This window comes from Rutidosis leptorrhynchoides, chromosome 6, assembly GCF_046630445.1.
Source record: "Rutidosis leptorrhynchoides isolate AG116_Rl617_1_P2 chromosome 6, CSIRO_AGI_Rlap_v1, whole genome shotgun sequence".
Taxonomy (NCBI): Eukaryota; Viridiplantae; Streptophyta; class Magnoliopsida; order Asterales; family Asteraceae; genus Rutidosis; species Rutidosis leptorrhynchoides.
Window position 1 is genome coordinate 387447355 of NC_092338.1, and position 15123 is coordinate 387462477.

Genomic DNA, 15123 nt, shown 5'->3' on the forward strand with positions numbered 1-15123 from the left:
GTTTACAAATTTTTTGAATTATTAAATTATATAAAAACGTCAAAACGTTTGATTATTATTGAAATAAAAAGGTACGGAGTATTAGATAAAAAGGACTAGCATTAACAATAACAAAGATAAAGATAATTAACAACTTCACTTTTTGTTACAATAAACTATTTAAAAATGTAAAAAGATAACATAAATAATAGAAATGAAAGATACTAGTATAGGAGAAAAAGAAAATAAAAGTAGACAAATTCGAAAATAAAAATAAACAAAATGATATGTATAAGAAGATCAGGACTTGTGACAATCAAGTTAAGTGGAAGTTTTAAGTCCTGAGTATATAAGAATTTAATTATGACAAAACATGATTATTTACACTAATTGTAATGTGCAGTCAGCATATGTTTACTTAATATAGTTCTAAGTCTGTAAACAATATTGTATGATGTGTCTTAGTGTTTATTGTACTGCTTTTACTATCAGCACAAGATAGTTGAAGATTAATGGGTTCCTCGTAACCAGCAGAAGGATGATGATGACCCAACAGAAGATCAAAGAAGGATCAGCAGAAGAAGAACCAACACAAAACACTTAGACGAATTATGTTCATTAAAGACATAATTGTTTCATGTGTCGTCTAAATCAAGCGTGCTATTCAACTGACATTGAAGACTAAGTTGAAGAGAAAAGGACACCATTCGATGACTGATATGTGACCTTACAAGACAACAGTGGAATGCAGAAGTGTATCACATACGTAGTTCGTGTATACACTTTGTCAACGCCTTGGGTACACAACATTCTATTTGTTTATTCAAATAGTGTGTACACCATTTTGGGTTGTTCCTGAATTAGCTTAAAACCAAAAGTAGACCGCGTGACTTCTGATTTAGTTGTGTGTTGAAGTACAGGCATCGAGTTAACCAGGGGACAAATAGAACCATTACATGGTTAATAAACTCAACATAACAAGTTTACAAATGTAATATTTAGTGGTGTGAGATTTTTAAACTATCGAGTCTGTAAAATTTTGTATATGCATTCAGTGTGTTTGAGCTGTCAAGACGTAGTCTGCATCAACCGATTATTTATTCCACTCTAAGATAATCGTGATTAGTTGAGTTTATATCAATAAAAAGAATAAGTTGAAAATTACATGGACTCGTGTTAGCTTAATCTATTTGCTTAATTATTCTGAAATTGTTAAAACATTTTAATTAGCAAAAGAATTGTATTTACCCAACCTACAATACTTCTTCTTGTTAATCGGGACTAACAGGAAGGGAGTTTATAACTTCGGCCACACTTAACATTTTAGCATATTTGTTTATAAGCATATACATAGCTGCACAATATAATATTGAAAATAGAATTAAAAAATTAAATTTCGATCGTTGGGGGTTGGTGACCCATTTGCACCAAGGTGGATCCTTTATTGAATGTTATTTGAATTGATATTGAGTTTTTTTAACGACAACCTTTAAGGCCGTCATTAAGGTGCATAAAAGACTTGTATCGAGGTGTTATTTATTTAATTTAAAGTGGTGGTTAGTAGATTATATAAGGGAATGTTTGGTTGAAAGCTTTTTGAAGCTTTTAAGTTATAACATTTATGAAAAAGCTCATAACTAATAAAACTTCGTTTGGTTAAAAGAACTTAAAGCTTTTAGATCGAGGGAAACATAAAGCTAATAAAGTAGCATTTGAAAAAAAGTTCATAGTTTTTTTGTTGTTGCGATTTTACTATTTATTTTAACAATTTCAGCTACTTTACCAAATATATATTAAAAGTTAACAACTACCATCTATCAACTATAAACTATCTACTACGGAGTACTATCTAACAACTATCGGCTATCAGCTACAAACTACCAACTAGTTTTGCCAAACATACTTAAGATTTTCATTCACTTCAACGAGAGTCTATAAGGTTTTTATTTGATAAAAAAATTGATATTATATATATATATATATATATATATATATATATATATATATATATATATATATATATATATATATATATATATATATATATATATATATATATATATATATATATATATATATATATATAATATAAGCAATTGGTCCACCGCACGATGCTGCGGTAAACTTAAGAATTTAGAAAAGTCACGAGTTATCGCAAAAAGTTGCTGGTTGTTACGTACAAAAGGTTATTACATGAGTTTGCATACATTGCATAATCGCATGCTCTTTTTGATCTTGGAATGTCTTTCCTGCACTTGTAGTTAGTGAACCATTGGTTGAGTGGTAAAAAGCCTTAGTTGTTTGTGGGCTTGTATCCTTGAAAAAAAAAAAAGTACAAGTTCAAATCCTGGGGGGGGGGGAGTTTTCTTCAAAGGTTGTGCCTCTGGTATCCTTTACTTTGTGCGGACCAAACAGTTAACTTAAAGCATTTCGGGTACGCTTTGCGCGATGCGAGGAGTTTCTTCCTAACGGGTGCGTGGGTGACAAATGAGAGGATTCGATGCAGATATTGTTGTTCTAAAAAAACTTGTAGTTAGCGAAAGTTGTCCAACATGAATGTAACATTCAGAATATATTAACACAATTTAATAAGGCACCCTAAAACATAATAGCCCGAGATATTTAACGTTTTTTGAAAAACGTCCATTCTGTGTATAGGTAGTTGCGTTGTGTTCGTAAAATTATTTCGAGTTGAACCGTGGTTTCGGAAAAATATAACGTGTGACGAGCGAGAAGATGTGGTCCGTTGAAGATTTGGGTATTTTATTTTTAAGTTTTTTTATTTAGAAATATGTAAGTTTCACTTTAGCCCTTGGAGTTTGGGGTGTTTGACATTTGGTAGTAAAGGGTGCTAGTGGGTACAACGATTTAAGCGTAACGTACAACTCCTTTAAGCGTGAAAGTGGGTTACTGTTCATGAATAGTAATTCAAATTTGCTCAATTGTATATGTGTATAATATAATATAATATAATTAATAATTAATATAGGAGTATATTTGAATTTGAATATATTTGATTTGAAGTTATTTATTTTAGGGCTCCTGAAGTATTGTACTCTGTAGTTAATTAACCCAAAAGCCCAATACAAAAAGCCCAAGCCTGTCTATACCGTCTTAAGTTTTTTGGAATTAAACAAGCTGAAGATACGAACAGAGCAGATACAGGAATCCATGAAAATAGCTTAATCACTCAATTTCCCAGATCAACATGGTAAACCCTAATTACATTTTCATCACATTTCATTCATGAAGAATTTAAAATCTATTTAATTTATATAAATTACTTTGTGATGTGTTTTGTTATCAGGATTTATTCCGTAAAGTAATATCACAACCTGGAAACCCACAAGATTTTGCGCTTCAAACTGTACAAGACGCCATTAAACCCCAGGTTTACTTCTTAATCGTTATTTATTGTTTAAATAAGCTCGTTTGCCATTATAATTCATAGATTTTTTTTTTTTTTTTGTATACCTATGTATATAAACTACCTATTGAAAGTAGAAATTTGGGAAATTTGATTTTGAAGTGGCATATATTGATATAATTATCTGTGTTGTTTGTGCTGGACTAACTATTATTGGGTGGTCCAAATTGTTGTTTATACCCATTCATTTTGAACAAAGCATAACTATTAAATGAATTTAGCGTGGGTCATGGCTAACATTGTGTGTGTGTGTGTGTGTGTGTGTGTGTGTGTGTGTGTGTTGATGGAGAGAAAACACATTTTTAGGTTAGACGTTTGCGGAACTTTTCTGTATCTTACCTCTCCCATACTCCGCCTCCAGCGGTATCGGTTGATGTTGTTGTTGTTGTTTGAGAAACTTCTCTAGCCAATCATTTGAGAACATTTCGGGTACTTTCATTTTATAGTTCATATGACAGATAAATAGGGCTATAAGAATTGTTACTATATAATGGAAGTTAATGACAATTCATAGGACTGTCGCTGACGTGCATAAAATTGTTGTACAATTCAATAACCGTCACTTTAAAGTCAATATATAACCTCTACGTACAACACTTTCATGCATGTTAACGAAGTGTCATTGACATTTATATATGGGACAATGTTATGTGTATGATGCATACCGTTTTATATGTGTGTTGTAGTTTTCAACATTGACTAGAAACTTCATTTTATGTAGAGGGAAACAAAACTAGTCCTGGATGAAAACCAGTTGCTGGAAAACATGTTAAGAACGCTACTTCAGGAGCTGGTGGTATGTTCTTTCTTCACATACTTTTTTATAGCCGTACTTTTTCTAATTGCTTTAAATGTAATCATGTCGACTAATGTAGGCAGCTGCAGTTAAATCGGGGGAAAATACAATGCGGTACGGGGGGTTGATCGATGATGCTGAAAACACGCAGGGGCAAATACCTCGTCTTCTTGGTGAGAATTCCGTGGGCCCATTCGAAAATAAAGTTTTTATGTTGAATTATTAATTTTGGTTGAGACCTTGGAAGAAACATTAACTGTATGGAACACTGTAGTTTAGTTTTCAATTTATTTTCAGTTTTTGGTCAATATTAATGAACTTTTATATGCATTCTTTTGTCAGACATTGTGCTATATCTTTGTGAAAATGAACACATTGAAGGAGGTATGATATTTCAACTTTTGGAAGATTTGACAGAGATGTCTACAATGAGAAACTGCGAAGATGTCTTCGGTTATATAGAAAGTAAGCAAGATATTTTAGGAAAGGTATGTGTTATTTATCTTTATCTAAAGGGTCTTCAAGATATTATTAAATTTTTAATCTTTTATTATTAGTAAATAAAAAGGATCTTTATTTGTTGTCTCGTGTTTACTTCCATACAACAGCAAGAATTGTTTGCAAGGGGAAAGCTAGTGATGTTAAGAACATGCAATCAACTTCTTCGTCGTTTGTCAAAGGTGTTTAAGTGTAAAAGTATTATTAAACTTTAACCTTTTATTATTAGTAAATTAAACTCATGTTCTATCTTTCACTGATGCTATTTGCAGGCAAACGATGTGGTGTTTTGTGGACGTATTATAATGTTTCTTGCTCATTTTTTCCCTTTGTCTGAACGCTCCGGTAATTCTCATTTTTAGCACTATACTTTTATTCTTCCAATTTTACATATAAGTTTCTTATTCTTTTTGCATTTATAGCTGTCAATATTAAGGGTGTTTTCAATGTTTCAAACGAGACGAAATACGAGAAGCAAGCACCAGATGGAATTTCAATTGACTTCAATTTTTACAAAACCTTTTGGAGTTTGCAGGTCAGTCTAGTCGTCTCTTATGTGTAAATTAATTATGGGTGCAGAATTCTAATATTTAAATATAAATACTTTATACTAAGTTAATTTTTATCGTTCTAGGAGTACTTTAGCAACCCTGCTTCCATTGGTGTCGCTACCGCCAAGTGGCATAAATTTTCTTCGTGTTTGACGGTATACTATTGGCAATTACCTTTTTGTTGTAGTTTTATAGCCAAATTTTTTTTGTATTTACCTTTTTATGTTCGTGTTTTGTTCATTTTTTCTACAATGGGATATCCAGGTTGTATTGAACACGTTTGAAGCTCAGCCTTTAAGTGATGAAGACGGTAGTGCTAACAATCTTGAAGATGAAGCAGCAACCTTTAGCATTAAATATCTTACCAGTTGTAATCTAATGGGTCTCGAGGTTTGAATTTTCTGTTAACAAATCAACTAAACTACTTTAATCTTGTTACACTGATACTTCTTTACGTTTTCTGGTCTTCCACAGTTAAAGGATCCAAGTTTTCGACGCCATATTCTTGTGCAGTGTCTAATTTTATTCGATTATCTGAAGGTAATATCGAATTTGGTACATTCTCATGTATTTTGAGTTACAGTTACTTTAACCTATTTAAAAACGCGTACGAGGCTGAATATTTTATCTTGATATCTACTAAACTTAATGCATCACTTACTGATCCACATGCTTCTAATTTTTTTAGGCTCCAGGGAAAAGCGACAAGGATTTGCCATCTGAAGCTTTGGTTAGTTTAACCTCTATGTTTTTACGTTCTTCTTGATTCGTTTAGCCTTTACAGATAAGCCCAATTGTTTTTTTCCCAAACTTTTTTTGTGTTTATTATTCTATCGACATCTTGATTAGATGATATCTTAAATGTAGAAGGAAGAGATAAAATCATGTGAAGAACGAGTAAAACGTCTTCTGGTCATGACTCCACCCAAAGGAGAACAATTTCTTCACAGCATTGAGCATATATTAGAACGAGAAAGAAATTGGGTATGTTTTATGTTCCTTTCTTGTTGAGTCATGAGTTAAATAAAATGGTTTATTTTAGGAAGTACTAATTGTTCAAAAAGGTCACCAACTACTTTATATCTGGAAAAACCATCAACTTTTCATTTTTTTTTTCCATAGATTTTTTGACTGAAGGTAACTTACAAAAACTAAAGTTTAAGGTGATTATCCCGTTATGGATAATAACATGATAATCACCTCAAACTTCAATTTTTGTAGGTTACCTTGCAAGAGGCCCTGAGTTCCTTGCAAGAGGTCTCAGGTTCGAATCCTCTCTAGCACGATTATTTGTGGTGGCCAGGGAAGGGTTGGAAATAGCCAGGTCCTGTTGGGCTGCGTACATCAGAGTATGAGGTCGGATTACTCGCCCTCCCGGGTAGCCTGAACAGGGAAAACCTTCTACCTTTTACCTATTTTTATCCCGTTATGATGTTCAAGAGGTGACGTGGATGGTGACATTTTTATGATTTTAAACTTGTTGAATTCTTTATATGACGATGGATCCTGGCATCTTCAACTGAGACTTAAATACACAACCTGTGGGTTTATGGGTTAACCAGAGCATAAATCAGACCAAGTTGGGTTCCTTTTTTATTTATTTAGCCCTTTTGGAACTATATCTTTGTTTTTGGTTACATTTATTTTGTAATTGTTGTTTAGGTGTGGTGGAAACGTGATGGTTGTGGCCCGTTTGAGAAACAACCCGGAGAAAAGAAAACTGTTCGAGATGGAGGAAAAAAACGGTAATAAACATTTGATGCTCTTAACAATAATTAATAATTCTGTATCATCTAGTTTATTGTGTCGATGATGGCGGTACACAATATTATTTAAGGTACATATACATATAACATTTAGCATCTGAAGTCTGAACTCGTTGTTGTAAATTTTAGCCGTACACGATGGAGACTTGGGAATAAAGAACTCTCTCAGTTATGGAAATGGGCTGATCAAAATCCGGTGCGTTAATAAAAAGCTTCTTTTTATTTTACCTTTTGTATACAACTTTTCAGGCGTGTCGAATTTAATATTTTTTGCACAGTATGTTGCCTTTTAGTTTTACTCTTATATTAGTATAATTAGATAATACCTACTTAATGTCATGATAGCAAACAATATATATCTGATCTTCTCGTTGATGCTTAACTAGTCATGATAGCAAAATTTGCTTTTTGAAAACATGGTTGATTAACAACGAGCTGTGAGTCTGCTACAAAATGCATAGAAATTCGAATCTGGAAAATTTGAGTTTACTTCACAGGTCAAATTGCAGTTATCTGTTTGTTTAACCAGTTTTTTTTTTTTTTTTTTTTTTTTTTTTTTATTTTTTTATTCCTGCAGAATGCTCTTACTGATTCTCAACGTGTACGCACACCTGCCGTTACAGAATATTGGAAACCCTTAGCTGAAGATGTAAATTCCTGAACTGTTGAAAGTTTTATGTAGCAAAACTATTTTGCTTTCCCAGTTTTTTTTTTTATCTGAACTATCTTCGAAGATCTTGCATACTTGAAATTAATCGGGATTATTTTCTGAATTGCAGATGGATGCATCTGCTGGAATCGAAGCGGAATATCACCACAAAAACAATCGGGTTTGTCTCTATCTGATAATGTGAATAGTACACAACGATTAAAATTATTATTGATTAAACTAATTGGTCAATGTATTAATGTAGGTTTATTGCTGGAAAGGTCTTCGATTTTCAGCAAGGCAGGATCTTGAGGGATTTTCTCGAGTGAGATTTTTTATATTTTAATTTATCAAAAATCAAATTCATTGAATGTTATCTTCTATTTTATTGAAATTTTGCTTTGAGCTAATTTTTTTGTTGCAGTTCACTGAACATGGTGTCGAAGGGGTTGTTCCGTTGGAACTTATGCCACCTGATGTTCGGTCAAAATATCAAGCTAAACCAAGTGACAAGTCGAAACGTGCTAAAAAGGAAGAAACCAAAACAGCTGGGAATCAATCAGAGGAGAATCAGGTATCGTTATTGACTTTTAAGGTCAAACCTAATACTTGAAGTTTACCATACAAGTCGAGCTATATTAATTTTTCCTGGAAATTCAAAACTGTTTCTTGAACTTTACCATATAAGTGAAGCTGAATAAATTCGTTTTGAGGTGTGTGAGTTGCCTTTCTAAATTTTTTTTTTTTTTAAAAGTTTGTTAATTTATCCTATAATTTTTATTGTAATTGTAAAGGTTGCAACACCTGCTAGTGAGGTTGATGGTCCTGAAGTATCAGCAGCACGAATGGACACTGATGCTGCAAATGGTTCATCCGAGGAACAACAAAGAGAAACCCCTGACACAGATGGTGGTAGTCATGAGCCTGGTCAAATAGAACCAGAAGCCGAAGCAGACCAAGAACCAGAACCAGAATCCGAACCAGGGATGATTGGTGATGAAATTGATGCAGAAGTTGATACGACTGCTGCAAGATGAAACAAATATAAAACAATAAGTTGTACTAGGATTAATCTTGTATGAAACCTGTTCACCTTAAATCACACACTCCTCCTTTCAAGGTTTATGCAATATATATCAAATTAGCTCTAACGATTTCATTTTTATCCGCATTTATAGTTAAGTTACCAGCGTATGTACCATTCATGACATTTATTATCGTTTATAATATCTATCAAGTTTGTTATCGTTCTTTTATTATTGAGACATCAGACATGTAGGTCTTTTCTATATTCTCACACTGTGATCATACCTATCATTTCCCACTGAGGCATTGCCTTAATGTTATGGAGGCGGTCTGTTTGTTCTTAGAGCAGGCGCAAGTTCTATTCCAGATCTATTTGTTACTGGCAGCAATTAGCTTCTCGGGGTTTTCCCAACCTTCAACCATACTGTCAGTATTGTTGCGATTTGAGTTTCCTCCTAACGTGTGTGTGGTTGGTGTATGATTACGAAGGTGGTTAAGTCCATTTGAGTGATGCCGATACTGTCACTAAAAAGATATGCTCATTTTGTTTCAATTACTCATACGTAGACGCACTATATACATTTCAAGATAGTTTGGTGGGACGAGCCTAGTTTTCTCAATGTTATTATTTTTTAGGGTGGACGGTGAAAAGTATCTGAAACGATCACGGTGAAAAGTAAACAGAAAAAACCTTTTCCTTGTCAACGTGTATACTTAGAAACCGTGAAATTTACTAAAATCCAAAAAAGGAACGAATCTTTAAAGTACAAATTTAATATTCCTAACCCGACAGCACTAATGGGCATATGAAGAAAACAAACAAGTTAAATTTTGGGCAATAGCATGTGGGTATGCAAATGCAACCCATTAAATCAGCGGTTGTAACTAAAACTTGATACCCCACCTAAATTTAACGGCTAAAACATATTGGTTTCCATGTACCCACCTGCACATTATAATAAAACCCTACCAATTTGAAAAAATTAAAATTGAAAACCCTAAAAAGTGGAACCTTTTGATCTGAAGCTAAAAAAGAATATAAAGTTTATAACTTTATTCATCAACACAAGCAACTCAATTCAGCCGTACTAGAATTTAGTGCAGATACAAACAATATGTAATACCCTAATTCCTTTTTTTTGCTTGATAATTGATTGTGTGAGCTTAGTGTTTCTTTTTTAATTGATCAATTTTGTCCTGTTTTGTTGATTTCTGATGTTATTAACAATTTTTGTTGTTGAAATTTGAATTTGGTATGTTAAAATTGCTGCCTTTTTATTACTTGAATTAAGTTTTAGTGAACTATTTATTTTGCTTAATTAATATTTAGAAATTAATGGTAGTTTTTCCTAGTTTAGTTGAAATGTTTATAGTGTCATATGAACATTGATTTTATACTTTCATATGGTTCTCAGAATAAAAAGTTATGGTAGAACCACAGTTTCCGCAATTCGATTTTCAGCAGGCTGAACAGAAATCAATGGGGACTTTATCGGTAGATATGCGTCGTGCTGAGTCATCGAGACAACATGTGAGAGCTCTTAATAACCAATTCTCAAGGTCTGTGATAGTGTGATATATGCTGTTTCACTTCCAACCATAATTCATTTGTGCAGATCTCGTGTAACAATTTTAATAAGTTTGTGTTTTGATTGTAAGCAGTTGGGTCCAATCTCAGTTACAGAATCACCCGGACGAACTTTGGGAAGATGGCGTACGCGATTATCTTACTCACGCTTCCAGTATTCTGGTAACAAACAAAATGCATTTGCTCATATATTTTTTTCCTGTATACATACAACAGTTATTAACTTTAATTCTTGGATAACAACAATTCCCGTTTGTTATATATTCTTGATGTAGGAGAAATTTAGTGATGTTGTCGACTGGTTAAAGTTAAATTCAACAAAGAATGAAAATTCATTTGAACGTGTTCTTTCAAGTGACTTTATCGCTAAGAAGAAACCCGTTACAGAAAATAATGAAAATAATACAAACGTGTTCTTTCAAGTGAAAACTTCGAACGCCCCTCCATCTGCAACAACAACCTCAATTTTCGGAACTTCGGGTTTCTCAAACTCACTTAGCACCGGGCCCGTCTTCAACACTCCGTCTACTTTCTCATTTGGTAAGTGTTTATTTCCTGTTATTTTGTTACTTTCAATATTTACAAGGTTTTTTAATGACTCGATTTCTCTTAGGAGGACAAAGTACAATTTCTGCAAACACAAATGATGCTGCAAACGATGTGGATGCAGATGAGGGTAAGACATTAAATATTATGTATTGTTAATTACTTGTAATAAATGATATTAACTTGTTATTATGAAGTTTGTGATATTGTCAAGTGATCAATTATGTCTATTTTTAATATGACAGATGATGATGATATTGAGAAGCCAAGTAGCCCGTCTTTAAAGAAGACCGAAGAGACTGGCATAGTTGTAGTGCATGAAGTCAAATGTAAGCTTTATGTCAAGGTAATTATCGACAAAAATAATTTTAAATGGATAATTGCAAGTGTTGTAGTTTATTTGAGACGAAGAATAGTAGTTTATGTTTCTATCTATATATTTATATTTATTACACTCCTAAAATTTGTATTTTTCTATACCAAGAACAAAAGGATTTATATTCTTGTGGAGTTTTTACCGTATGGCACTAGATTACAAAATCATGATTCATATGATCATATCCAACATTTTTTTTTTTTTTTTTTTTTTTGTGTGTTCAGTCAAGTGATCCAACGGATAATGATATATGGAAAGATAAAGGCACGGGTCAACTATCGATCAGATGCAAAGAAGGTATTGCAAAAGGCACTAAAGACTCCAAACCGACAATTCTTGTCAGAAACGATGTACGTTACAAATTAGCTTAATATCTTTATAACCAAAGTCGAAACATCTATACTCTTTTAAGAACTTTGTATATCTTGTTAACATACAAGTCTTCTGTATCAGGTGGGAAGATTGCTGCTTAACGCCTTGTTATACCCTGGCATAAAAACAAGTTTGCAAAAGAATTCGATTGTTGCTATTTTCCATAACGCGGTATGTTCATATATATATATATATATATATATATATATATATATATATATATATATATATATATATATATATATATATAAGTAACCAATCGGGGGGAAGCGGGGGAAGCAAAAACTTTTTTTTTTTTTTTCGTTTTTTGAAAAAACCTTGTTCACGAACATTATAGATGGGATGAAAATATGAACATTTAGTAGAGACACATTGTGATAAATGTTTTTATTTTGGCGGGAAAACGCTCGAAGAAGTAATATATAACAATTCTCGTGTTTTTCGAGCGTATGTTGAGGTTTTAGCTATTGGGGTTTAGATATTAGGGTTTAGATATTAGGGTTTATAGGGTTTAGATATTAGGGTTTAGAAATTTAAGGTTTAGGGTTTAGATTTAAGGTTTAGATTTAGGGTTTAGATTTAGGATTTAGATTGAGTTTTTAACACGAACGGTTTAGGGTTTAGGGTTTGGTGTTTTGGGTTTATTCCATAAACCCAAAACACCAAACCCTAAACCTCCATAAACCCAAAACACCAAACCCTAAACCCTAAACCCTAAACTCTAAATCGGGCTAAATTTTACTTCACAAAACATGAAAAAAAAAGTTCATATTCTTCACGAACAATATTATCTTGAATGTTATTTTTGTCGATCGTTTTCCCGCCTAAATAATAACATTCATCACGAAGTGTCTCTTCTAAATGTTCATATTTTCGTGTGATCTTGATGCCGGAAAAAAAAATTTCCAAAAAAAAGAAGAAAAAAAAAATATTTTGCTTCCCCCCGCTTCCCCCCGATTGGTTACTTCCCCATTGATCCTGCCCCTATATATATATATATATATATATATATATATATATATATATATATATATATATATATATATATATATATATATATATATTTTAATACAAAAAGAATGAAGTTTTAAAAGTGACTTTTATTTTATCATGTATCAATAGGAAGATAACGCGAGTGAGAATAGCAATGTTATTGTTGGACGAACCTTTTTGATAAGAACGAAAAGTGTGGAGGATAGAGATAAACTTGCATCTGCTATACAAGCATATGCTCCTACTGCGTAAATTAGTTACAATTATAACTATAACTATTTATGTTCAAATGAAGATCAGTTATGAAGTAGAATGGTGCGGGTGCTAGTGGAGGTTAGTTTATATGTACAACTCGGGAAATTTACGCTTGCATATTGTCTGTATCGTATAAAATGAGATACAAATTTGTACCATGAATTGCGGCTGAATGTGATTATAGAGCAGTTTTGACCTATGAAGTATTTTTTTCATGATTATAGAGCAGTTTTGCTTTACTGTTGTATCCTGAATGAGCTAGTCTTTTGGATGTTAATCAAATACCAAAAGAGCAGAATAAGTAAACAATTAATAATTAAAAAACGTTTTAATAAGTTGTTTATGTGTTTAAGACATCCCAGTTACTGAAAACTGTTTCATGCATTTTGGTTAAATAAAATTACTCAAAACTGTTTAATAAGTTGTCATATGTGTTTAAGCCATCACAGTTTGTTTCATGCATTTGGGTTAAATAAAATTAACCCAAAAAAATGAAATTACCATATTAGACAATTTGAACAACATTCAATTCAAATATTCTAACAAACAGGAAATCTTTGTACTTGACCCTTATTCATACATGCATTAGCTAATGAATTTCTATCGATCACAAGTCCAAATCGCCATAAACTAACTGAATTGAATATTTGGGGGTGTTAGGGTCATTGCATTATTCAATCCAGTAAGTCATCAATTTTTTTTTTCCGAACAGTTCATGGCATATTTGCCGATTCGAGTTAAAAATATATTTTAAAAAAAAAAAAAAAAACCAGGATGAAGGTGGTTCATTGACTTCATTCAATGGCGCTTATGAAACTTGTAAGCTGATAAGCACAAGCCTTTTAAAAAGATAACCCAAACACCCCCTTAAACTTTTTTTTGCTGTATGTAGTGTACTTACATAAAAAATCATGAGGTTTATTTATAATTGGTGATTAAATTAAAAATAACAAATTTGATTTTAGAGAACTTAAACTTTGATCAATAAAAGATGGTTTTTGGATGTGTTAAGAAAAAGTTTGTGAATACTAAAAGAATCTAATTTTGACTACCAGAGTATGCACCTCTTCTACTCTTTTGTGGATTATGAAAGATAGGAATTAATAAAAACTTTGTGGCAGAAATGAATAAACACTCGTCACTACTTATTTATATCATGCTATTTGTTATTTCTAATTACTTGAAATATTTGATGAAAGTCTGCTATTATATACACTCATAGTAAAGTAATAGTAATAGCATTCCACAATATAATTTTTTAGTCATAATTTTTAGATATATATTCTTCAATACTTTTTGGAGTTGTTTACCAATGTAAGTATTTTTTTTCTTCATAAAAAGATCAACGCTTCACTTTCATGCACCTTGCAACAACAGCTCCACCGAAGTCGTACTACGATTACATCATCATTGGCAGCCACTCTTTCTCAAACATCCACGGTTCTTCTCCCCAAACGTGGTGGGTCCCCTTTCAATAACCCCACCACCACACGCCGTGGCGGAACTTGAACCGGACTACAGATGGGGCGGTTGCCCAAACCTAAATAAGTTTTCATTAACATGGGATAAAAACTAATAAAAATATTAGTATTTTTTAAGTAAAAAAAAATAGTCTAAATTTTTATTTTTTTAAATCCGGATGGGACGAGTGCCCCCCACCTGTCTCAATGAAGTATTGAAGTACCACCCTTGACCACATGTTCATCTGCATTTGGGGTCGCCCTCTCCGATCTCTACCCAAAATCCCCTTCCCAACGTTTTCTACCCAAAATCCCCTTCCCAACGTTTTTGTCTAAGATGATGATGTAATTAATGCCCGGGCCCGAGTATTAGGTGGTGGAAGCTCTCTAAACGCAAGTTCATAAATCTACATTTATCTAGCAAAATACAAATTAAGACAAAATCTAGTGTTTCTTAACTACGGCTGGACTGTTGTAGGACCGTAAGTCAACCGTAGTTACTAGTTAGGCCTTGTCAAATTTAGCTTTACCATTATTTATAATTGATAGCAAAAATCTATAGTTTCTATTAAAATCCTAAAATGATGATGTCATTATTAAGCTAATTTCTTTGTTAAGAAAAAATAAAAAATAAAAAGAAAAAAAATCTAAGCATGATGGGTGATGTCATTAATTTAAATAATTTTGAATTAAAATTAAATCTTATTAATTAATTAATTAATATTATTAAATCTTATTAATTAATTGTTATTCTTAAATCTTATTAATAATTATTTTATTATTAAAATTAAATAATTTTGAATCCTAAAATGATGATTTCATTATTAGGCTAATTCCTTTG

General features: G+C 32.3%; 2 protein-coding genes across 3 annotated transcripts; both read left to right on the forward strand.

Annotated features, from left to right (window-relative positions):
* Nucleotides 1-3111: 3111 nt before the first annotated feature.
* Nucleotides 3112-8886, forward strand: LOC139852217 (THO complex subunit 1-like). Of its 2 annotated transcripts, XM_071841458.1 has the most exons (20): nt 3112-3190; nt 3287-3370; nt 4128-4202; nt 4282-4375; nt 4545-4690; nt 4811-4882; nt 4973-5045; nt 5123-5235; nt 5335-5406; nt 5516-5641; nt 5726-5791; nt 5940-5981; nt 6119-6235; nt 6914-6996; nt 7147-7213; nt 7595-7666; nt 7797-7847; nt 7932-7991; nt 8091-8240; nt 8461-8886. In XM_071841458.1, exons 1-20 carry the CDS (start codon nt 3188-3190, stop codon nt 8701-8703), a joined length of 1809 nt encoding a protein of 602 aa, XP_071697559.1. In that variant the 5' UTR covers nt 3112-3187; the 3' UTR covers nt 8704-8886. The 2 variants fall into 2 exon arrangements, with proteins under 2 accessions (XP_071697559.1, XP_071697560.1); XM_071841459.1 differs by lacking the exons at nt 3112-3190; nt 3287-3370 and adding an exon at nt 3663-3835.
* A 1568-nt stretch (nt 8887-10454) lies between these two features.
* On the forward strand, nt 10455-13003 carry LOC139854969 (uncharacterized). Its single transcript, XM_071844238.1, has 7 exons — nt 10455-10481; nt 10556-10820; nt 10894-10956; nt 11072-11172; nt 11427-11552; nt 11656-11745; nt 12697-13003. The coding sequence occupies exons 1-7, from the start codon at nt 10455-10457 to the stop codon at nt 12817-12819; spliced, it is 795 nt and encodes a 264-aa protein (XP_071700339.1). The 3' UTR covers nt 12820-13003.
* The last annotated feature ends 2120 nt before the right edge of the window (nt 13004-15123 follow it).